Raw genomic sequence first — 9,831 nt, forward strand, 5'->3', positions numbered from 1 at the left:
TTCTCCCTTAGATACTCTTGGAACTCGGCACTCAAGTACTCACCACCCCGATCCGATCGAAGTGTCTTCATGCTTCGTCCCAACTGATTCTCTACTTCACTTCTGAATTCTTTGAACCTTTCAAAGGCTTCAGACTTGTATTTCATCAAATACACATACTCATACCTCGAAAAGTCATCGGTAAAGGTGACGAAGTAGGCATGTCCATGCTTAGTGGTGATGCTAAGAGGACCGCACACATCGGTATGGATCAAATCCAATAACCCTTTGGCTCGCTCCACATGGCCCTTAAATGGAATTTTGGTCATCTTTCCTTTTAGACAGGATTCACAAGTCGTGAGAGCATTAATATCAGACATATCAAACATGCCAACTCCCACTAGCTTGTTCATCCTTCTTAAGGAAATATGTCCTAATCGAGCATGCCATAATTGTGCCGAATTTAGAGTATCTTGTTTTCTCTTGTTTGTTGTTGTTATCGCTTGGACATTGTTTAGTGGAATATCTTTCAATTTTAAGTTATAGAGATCGTTTTCAAGTTCCCCGGTACCAACTAAACATTCATTCTTGTAAATGTTGCAAACACCTTTGCTAAATAAACAAGAAAATCCAAATTTGTCCAACATAGAAATGGAAATAATGTTTTTCACCAAATCGGGTACAAACAAAACATCTCTCAAAATTAACTTAAAATCATTGTTCAAAAGCAAGTAAACATCTCCTACGGCCTTGGCAGCAATCCTTGCTCCATTGCCCATCCTCAAAAAGGTCTCACCTTTTCTAAGCCTTCTACTTCTTCCCATCACCTGCAAATCATTACAGAGATGTGAGCCACAGCCGGTATCCAATACCCAAGAAGTAGAGTTAATTGAAATGTTTACTTCAATATAGAACATACCGTTTCCAGAACCCTTTTGGGTAAGATATTTCTGCAGTTACTGTAATGCCCGAATTTTGATATAATATGACAGTAGTTTTGATGGTTCTTGTGTTTACGTTATGGTATAAATGATAATGATGTTATAGAATGGAATAGATAATGGATGTGTAGAATCAAAGGTGGAATTTGAGCTAAATAGGTAATGGAAGTGCAGAAACGGTATGAAAAATATGGCACAAGTTGTGGTTTTTAGAATAATGTTTTGTATATTGATCCAATTGATGTGAGGCCACTTCCATTAGAAAGATAAGACCTAAGGCTATAAATTTCAAGTTTTGAGTTTTGTTCAAATCATTAGGGAAGACGAGCCAAAATCGCCCCGAAGTGTGTCGTGCGTATCGTCGTTCTTAAAATGACACATGTTTGGAGAATGGGTATAACTTTTTATTCAGAGCTCCAAATGATTTGAAATTTTGGGAGACGAAAGCTAAGACATAGGGATACAACTTTGTAGTTTACCACTTTCGCAAATTCTGAAGTTAAAAATGTGTTTTGGACAGAATACCGCGCGCCCCTGCGCCAGAACCCGTGCTGTAGCGCGCCCAGTACTGATTTTGTTGTTGTTTGGGGCAGAATGGAGCGCGCGGCAGCGCCAAATCTCGCGCTATGGCGCCCAACAACAATAATAAAAACGTGTTTTGGTGTTTGGGAAGGCATAAAATAGAATGGTATCATATTTTTCCTCATTTTCCTTCTCCTTCTCTTCTCTCTATCGGTTTGGAAGCTAGGGTTCTCTTCTTCCTTTTTATTTTCTAATTTTTTCTTCAATCTATGGGAGATTTGTTCAAGGAAATTATGAAATGAAGTTAGATTTGTGATCCTCTCTCCAAGATCTTCAAGATGGTGTAAGTATGTTATATTTTATTCAAGTTTGGAAATGAGATGAAGTTTAGAATTGATATTTGTGTTGATATTTGAGATGTTGGAGATGTTGAGATTGTGTTGGTTTGAATTTAAAATGGAATTGAAGACAATGGCAAAGTAAAGGAGCTAACTCTTTAGGACACATGCCATGTGTTTGATAGAATGATTCAATGAATGTTTTTATGGCATATTAAGGTTAAGAAATTTATGGATCTTGATTCGAAGCGATATGGAACTAATTATGAATTTTGAATAGAAATTACTCTGTTTTGATAGATGATCAGAGTTATTGAATTATAGTAGAATCCAGAGGTTCAAGACTTCTCACCTACGCATTTCGATCTTCTTTTGGTAATAATTGAAAGGTATGTTACGGTCGGTAACATACGAGGTAAAAGTATCATTTTTATTTTAAATTGAAAATTCGATGGCTGGATGAAATATTTGTGATTTGTTGATGATTGATCTTTTGAGATGAGCTTATTATGATATTGACTTGATGAGATTGAAATGCAACATTGCATTGCATATTGAGCCACATTTTGATTCAGATTTGATATGGCGGAGGTCGCCTTGTTATATTGATTTGTTGGACGTATGGGGCTATAGTTGAGTTGGCATATTGTATGCGGAGGTCGCTGCTATGGCCTGAACACTCTCTATAGGTGCACCATAGTCCTGGGATTGTAGAACACAGCACCCCACCTCGAGCGGATGAGTCGGTGGATGTTGCTGGGGGATTCTCTTTCCTTGGGTACCCTATGACCAGATGATTCACTTGATCTTGAGATTTATTGATAGCCCACAGCTTCTGATCATGCATTGCACTATATTGCATCTTTATGAATTCATATGAAATATTTGAAATTTTAATTCTCATATGTTATTGATTGTATCATACTGGGTTTATACTCACCGACGTGTCCGGTACCTCTTCTTTTCATGTGCTTGATGGTAGGTGAGGCGAGGCTTGGAATGCCAGAGTCAAGCTCCAGGCGAGGAGATGCGAGTTAGAGTGGGATTCTCGGGTCTTAGCAGCATTTGATGATGTTGGGAAAATTTGGTTCACAAGTTTATTTTGACATGTTGAAAACTTATAGTTCAAACATTTAAATTATTGTGACAATGTTTATGTGGATTTGTGAACAACGAATTATGTATTTTATTAAATCGTTTGGTTATTACTTTTATAATTATTGGTATTAGATGTCGGACCCGGGGCCCCACATTTGGTGGTATCAGAGCATAAGATATTTGAGGAACATGGTAGATCGAGTCAATTCGAATTGCTTGATCATGTGATATATTTGCTAGCATTTTCATTGTGACATAATGTGAAATACATGATTTTAATTGAGATATTATATTGTTGATCTTTATTCGTTGAGCCAGAGATGATGGATACGAGATTGAGATGATTATGATATTGTGATTTTATCTGTGTTTGATCTATTGTATATCAGACATGGCTACTCGTGGTAGAGGTCGTGGTAGACCTAGACAGGACGTACCAGTGGCACAAGATCAGGGCAGTGCTACTCATACTCAGATGGATATAACTCCTACTCCGATGGAGATACTGTTAGCCAGATTTCAGTCTTTGCACCCACCGATGTTGAAGGGTACAGAGAATGCATTAGAGTGTGAGAACTGGTTGGAGAATATGGATCAATTATTTGAATCTATTGAGTATCCAGATGATCGTAGAATCAAGTTAGTTGTTCATCAGTTATTGGATGTTGCTAAGAGTTGGTGGATCATGACAAAGAAAGCTTTAGAGAGTCGAGGTACGATTGTTACCTTGGATATTTTTAAATCTGAATTTTATCAGCGTTTCTTTCCTACCTCTTACAGGAAAGATAGGGGAGCCGAGTTTGCAAATTTAAAGCAGGGAAATCTGAATATTGAGGACTATGTTGCTAAGTTCTCGAATTTACTGAGATTTGCTCCTCATGTAGCATCCGATGAAGAAGCTAAGGCCGATCATTTCATAAATGGTCTTAATCCTGATATATTTACCCTGGTTAATACTGGAAGGCCTAACACTTTTGCTGAGGCTCTTGATCGAGCCAAGGGAGCTGAAACTGGAATCATTAGGCAGAGAGGTTCTCAATATTCACAAAGACCCCAACAGCCACCGTTTCAACAGCAGTTCAGACAGGGTAATACTGGTGGTAACAGTGGCAACATAAGAGATCAGTTCAAGGCTAGAGGCAAACAATTTAAGAGGCATGGAAGTAATTTTTCGAGTTCTAGTGGATCGAGACAGTCTGGTTCAGTTCAGAGCACTGGTTATTCAGGCCCGACTTGTGGTCAGTGCGGTGGTAGACATTATACCGATCATTGTAGAGGAATCTTGGGAACTTGCCACTTGTGTAACCAGGTGGGACACTATGCTCGAGTGTGTCCTAACCGTGGCAGTGATATGTCTCAGAGTGGGGGATCATCGAGACAAACACCTCACCAGAATCGTCAGACCCCTACAGTTCATTCTTATCAACAATCAAACCTGGTCAGATCAGAACAAACAGAGTGGTGGCTACAGGGCAGGACATCCACCTAGACAACAGGCTCAAGTTTTTGCACTCACTGAGGATGAGGCACATAATGCTCCAGATCATGTCATTGCAGGTAATTGTTTTCTCTCAGGTTATCCTGCTTATGTTTTGATGGATACTGGTGCATCACATACTTTCATATCTGAGCACTTTGTCACATTGCATTCGTTGCATTCTATACCATTATCATCTACCTTATCTATTTCTACTCCACTGGGCAAAGTGATGAGGTCAGCTAAAATGATAAGTGGTTGTGAATTTCGCTATGAGAATAATGTCATTGAGCTTGATTGTATTATATTGGAGATGTATGATTTTGACTGCATAGTTGGCATTGACATGTTGACAAGATACAAGGCTACTGTAGATTGTTTTCAGAAGGTTGTTAAGTTTAGGTCTGATATGACAGATCACTGGACATTCTATGGTAAGGGTTCTCGAGCTAAGATTCCTTTGATATCTGTGTTGTCCATGACTCGTTTGTTGCAGAAAGGAGCCGAATGTTTCTTGGTTTATGCGATTGATATTTCAAGGTCAGTACCTAAATTGGAAGATATTCCAATTGTTAGTGAATTTTCAGATGTATTTCCAGATGAAATTCCAGGATTTCCTCAAGTCCGAGAGGTTGAGTTCAACATTGAGTTGATGCCAGGTACACAGCCTATTTCTAGAGCTCCTTATAGGATGGCACCAATTGAACTAAAAGAATTAAAGGAACAACTTGAGGATCTATTGGCTAAAGGATATATTAGACCCAGTGTTTCACCTTGGGGTGCTCCGGTTTTATTTGTGAAGAAGAAAGACGGATCTATGAGGCTTTGTGTCGATTATAGACAGTTGAATAAAGCCACAGTAAAGAATAAGTATCCTTTGCCAAGGATTGATGATCTCTTTGACCAGTTGCAGGGTTCTTCAGTATATTCTAAAATTGATTTAAGATCCAGATATCATCAGTTAAGAGTTAGTGAGGCAGATGTGCCTAAAACTGCTTTTCGTACCAGGTATGGGCATTTTGAATTTTTGGTAATGCCTTTTGGGTTGACCAATGCACCTGCGGTATTTATGGATTTGATGAACTGGGTGTTTCAAAGGTATATAGATCAATTTGTGGTGATATTCATTGATGATATTCTTATTTATTCAAAATCTGAATCTGAGCATGCCGAACACTTGAGAGTTGTTTTGCAAATTTTGAGAACTGAAAAGTTGTATGCTAAATTATCGAAATGCGAGTTTTGGTTGGATAGAGTGGTTTTCCTTGGACATGTGATTTCAAGTGCAGGTATATCAGTTGATCCGAGTAAAGTTGAGGCAGTCATGAATTGGTCTAGACCGACATCAGTTCCTGAGGTACGTAGTTTTATGGGTTTGGCAGGCTATTATCGCAGATTTATTGAAGGATTCTCACAGATTGCGAGGCCAATTACCCAGCTGACACAAAAGAATGCACCATTTATTTGGTCGCAAGCATGTGAGGCTAGTTTTGTTGAACTTAAGAAGAGATTGACTAGTGCTCCAGTTTTGACTATTCCATCAGGTGTAGGAGGATTTACAGTGCACACTGATGCTTCACATCAAGGACTGGGTTGTGTATTAATGCAGAATGGCCGTGTGGTTGCCTATGCTTCTAGACAGTTGAAGCTACATGAGTCTAGATACCCGGTGCATGACTTGGAATTAGCAGCAGTGGTTTTTGACTTAAAGATTTGGCGTCACTATTTGTATGGGGGGAAATTTGAGATATTCACTGATCATAAGAGTTTGAAATATCTCTTTTCACAAGCTGAGCTGAACATGAGACAGAGGCGTTGGTAAGATTTGTTGAAAGACTATGATTGCGAAATAAAATATTATCCAGGAAAGTCTAATGCAGCAGCCGATGCTTTGAGCAGAAAAGTATGTAATATGTCTTTGATCACTAGCAGTGTATCTGATCTAGTAGAAGAGTGTTGTCTTTCTGGTTTGGATTTTGTGGAAAATACTCAACCTGTAAGAGTATTTATGATTCAGGCAGAACCCGAGTTGTTTGTTAAAATTAAAGAGGCCCAAAGATTAGATCAAAGTATTCAGAAATCAGTTGAACTCGTCAGATCAGGACATCAATCAGAATTTCAGGTCAATAATGAGGGTATTTTGTTTGTGAATGATCGTATTGTAGTTCCTAATATTTCAGAGTTGAGGATGCATATTTTGCGTGATGCTCATTGCAGTAAATTCAGTGTACACCCTGGAAGTAAAAAGATGTACAATGATTTGAAGAAACAATTCTGGTGGAAAAGAATGAAATCTGACATAGCAGAATTTGTATCTCATTGTTTGAATTGTCAACAAGTAAAAGCAGAAAGAAAGCGACCAGGAGGTCTTTTGCATAGCCTTAAAGTTCCAGAATGGAAGTGGGATCATATCACCATGGACTTTGTCACGAAATTGTCGAGGTCGTCGAGGGGTTGCGATGCAATTTGGGTTATAGTTGACAGATTAACTAAGTCTTCATGTTTCATTCCTTATCAGATGACATATAGACATGATCAGATGGCCAGATTGTACATAAGAGAAGTTTTGAGATTGCATGGTGTTCCTAAGTCAATTGTATCAGATCGTGATCCCAGATTTTCTTCTCATTTTTGGCAGAGTTTACAAGAGGCCCTTGGTACTCGTTTGCATTTGAGTACAGCATATCATCCTCAGACAGACGGACAGTCAGAACGTATTATTCAGACATTAGAGGATATGCTGAGAGTTGTAGTGATGGATTTTGGTATTGGTTGGCAGGATTCGTTACCACTTGTCGAGTTTTATTTTAACAACAGTTATCAAGTGAGCATTGGAATGTCACCATTTGAAGCATTATATGGCAGGAAGTGTCGATCTCCTTTGTATTGGGATGATTTATCTGAAGCACCAATTGTAGGACCTGATATGATAAGAGATATGACAGAGAAGGTGAAATTGATTCAGAGTCGTATGAGAGCTGCTCAGGATAGGCAGGCTAAGTATGCGAACATCAGGAGACGACCATTGATTTTTGAGAAGGGTGACAGAGTTTTTCTGAAAATATCTCCTTTCCGTGGTACAGTTAGATTTGGAAAGAAGGGTAAATTATCACCAAGATTCATAGGTCCGTATGAGATTTTGGAACGTGTTGGTGATTTGGCTTACAGATTAGCTCTTCCTCCTGCGTTATCAGGTGTTCATGATGTTTTTCATGTGTCCATGTTGAGGAAATATCATCCAGATCCTTCTCATGTACTTCCACCCGATGAAATTGAGTTAGATCAGAATTTGAGCTAGATTGAGAGACCGATTCAGATTCTAGGCAGAAAAGATAAACAACTCAGAAATAAATTGATACCGTTGATTAAGTACAGTGGAACAGACATGGTGTCGAGGAGGCAACTTGGGAATTAGAATATAAAATGAGACAAAAATATCCAGAGTTATTCAAATGAAGTACGCTTCTATTCTCGGTTTTAATTTCAGTATTGATTATTACATGTTAGACTTGAAAGAGATGATTGATTTCGAGGACGAAATCTATTTTTAGAGGGGAGGAATTGTAATGCCCGAATTTTGATATAATATGACAGTAGTTGTGATGGTTCTTGTCTTTATGTTATGGTATAAATGATAATGATGTTATAGAATGGAATAGATAATGGATGTGTAGAATCAAAGGTGGAATTTGAGCTAAATAGGTAATGGAAGTGCAGAAACGGTATGAAAAATATGGAACAAGTTGTGGTTTTTAGAATAATGTTTTGTATATTGATCCAATTGATGTGAGGCCACTTCCATTAGAAAGATAAGACCTAAGGCTATAACTTTCAAGTTTTGAGTTTTGTTCAAATCATTAGGGAAGACGAGCCAAAATCGCCCCGAAGTGTGTCGTGCGTATCGTCGTTCCTAAAATTACACATGTTGGGAGAATGGGCATAACTTTTTATTCAGAGCTCCAAATAATCTGAAAGTTTGGGAGACGAAAGCCAAGACATAGGGCTACAACTTTGTAGTTTACCACTTTCGCAAATTCTGAAGTTAAAAATGTGTTTTGGACAGAATACCTGCGCGCCCCTGCGCCAGAACCCGTGCTGTAGCGCGCCCAGTACTGATTTTGTTGTTGTTTGGGGCAGAATGGAGCGCGCGGCAGTGCCAAATCTCACGCTATGGCGCCCAACAACAATAATAAAAACGTGTTTTGGTGTTTGGGAAGGCATAAAATAGAATGGTATCATATTTTTCCTCATTTTCCTTCTCCTTGTCTTCTCTCTATCGGTTTGGAAGCTAGGGTTCTCTTCTTCCTTTTTATTTTCTAATTATTTCTTCAATCTATGGGAGATTTGTTCAAGGAAATTATGAAATGAAGTTAGATTTGTGATCCTCTCTCCAAGATCTTCAAGATGGTGTAAGTATGTTATATTTTATTCAAGTTTGGAAATGAGATGAAGTTTAGAATTGATATTTGTGTTGATATTTGAGATGTTGGAGATGTTGAGATTGTGTTGGTTTGAATTTAAAATGGAATTGAAGACAATGGCAAAGTAAAGGAGCTAACTCTTTAGGACACATGCCATGTGTTTGATAGAATGATTCAATGAATGTTTTTATGGCATATTAAGGTTAAGAAATTTATGGATCTTGATTCGAAGCGATATGGAACTAATTATGAATTTTGAACAGAAATTACTCTGTTTTGATAGATGATCAGAGTTATTGAATTATAGTAGAATCCAGAGGTTCAAGACTTCTCACCTACGCATTTCGATTTCTTTTGGTAATAATTGAAAGGTATGTTACGGTCGGTAACATACGAGGTAAAAGTATCATTTTTATTTTAAATTGAAAATTCGATGGCTGGATGAAATATTTGTGATTTGTTGATGATTGATCTTTTGAGATGAGCTTATTATGATATTGACTTGATGAGATTGAAATGCAACATTGCATTGCATATTGAGCCACTTTTTGATTCAGATTTGATATGGCGGAGGTCGCCTTGATATATTGCTTTGTTGGACGTATGGGGCTATATTTGAGTTGGCATAGTGTATGCGGAGGTCGCTGCTATGGCCTGAACACTCTCTATAGGCGCACCATAGTCCTGGGATTGTAGAACACAGCACCCCACCTCGAGCGGATGAGTCGGTGGATGTTGCTGGGGGATTCTCTTTCCTTGGGTACCCTATGACCAGATGATTCACTTGATCTTGAGATTTATTGATAGCTCACAGCTTCTGATCATGCATTGCATTATATTGCATCTTTATGAATTCATATGAAATATTTGAAATTTTAATTCTCATATGTTATTGATTGTATCATACTGGGTTTATACTCACCGGCGTGTCCGGTACCTCTTGTTTTCATGTGCTTGACGGTAGGTGAGGCGAGGCTTGGAATGCCAGAGTCAAGCTCCAGGCGAGGAGATGCGAGTTAGAGTGGGATTCTCGGGTCTTAGGAGCATTTGATGAT

The 9,831-nt window shown here is 38.5% G+C and overlaps 1 protein-coding gene across 1 annotated transcript; it reads left to right on the forward strand.

Moving 5' to 3' along the window:
* The first annotated feature begins 1,665 nt into the window (after positions 1–1,665).
* Positions 1,666–7,653, forward strand: LOC140822487 (uncharacterized). Its single transcript, XM_073183254.1, has 9 exons — positions 1,666–1,785; positions 2,081–2,169; positions 3,268–4,239; positions 4,322–4,435; positions 4,586–4,743; positions 4,852–5,014; positions 5,762–6,051; positions 6,373–6,571; positions 7,439–7,653. Exons 3-9 carry the CDS (start codon positions 3,270–3,272, stop codon positions 7,651–7,653), a joined length of 2,109 nt encoding a protein of 702 aa, XP_073039355.1. The 5' UTR covers positions 1,666–1,785; positions 2,081–2,169; positions 3,268–3,269.
* Positions 7,654–9,831: the final 2,178 nt, after the last annotated feature.

Source organism: Primulina eburnea, unplaced genomic scaffold (assembly GCF_022965805.1).
Source record: "Primulina eburnea isolate SZY01 unplaced genomic scaffold, ASM2296580v1 ctg870_ERROPOS2543523+, whole genome shotgun sequence".
NCBI lineage: Eukaryota > Viridiplantae > Streptophyta > Magnoliopsida > Lamiales > Gesneriaceae > Primulina > Primulina eburnea.

Coding starts and splice junctions, on each gene's coding strand:
- LOC140822487 (XM_073183254.1), top strand. CDS start 3,270: ATGGCTACTCGTGGTAGAGGTCGTGGTAGACCTAGACAGGACGTACCA. Junction 5,015..5,761: donor CAACATTGAGTTGATGCCAG/GTACACAGCCTA, acceptor GATTTATTGAAG/GATTCTCACAGATTGCGAGG. Junction 6,052..6,372: donor ACTTGGAATTAGCAGCAGTG/GTTTTTGACTTA, acceptor TTTATGATTCAG/GCAGAACCCGAGTTGTTTGT.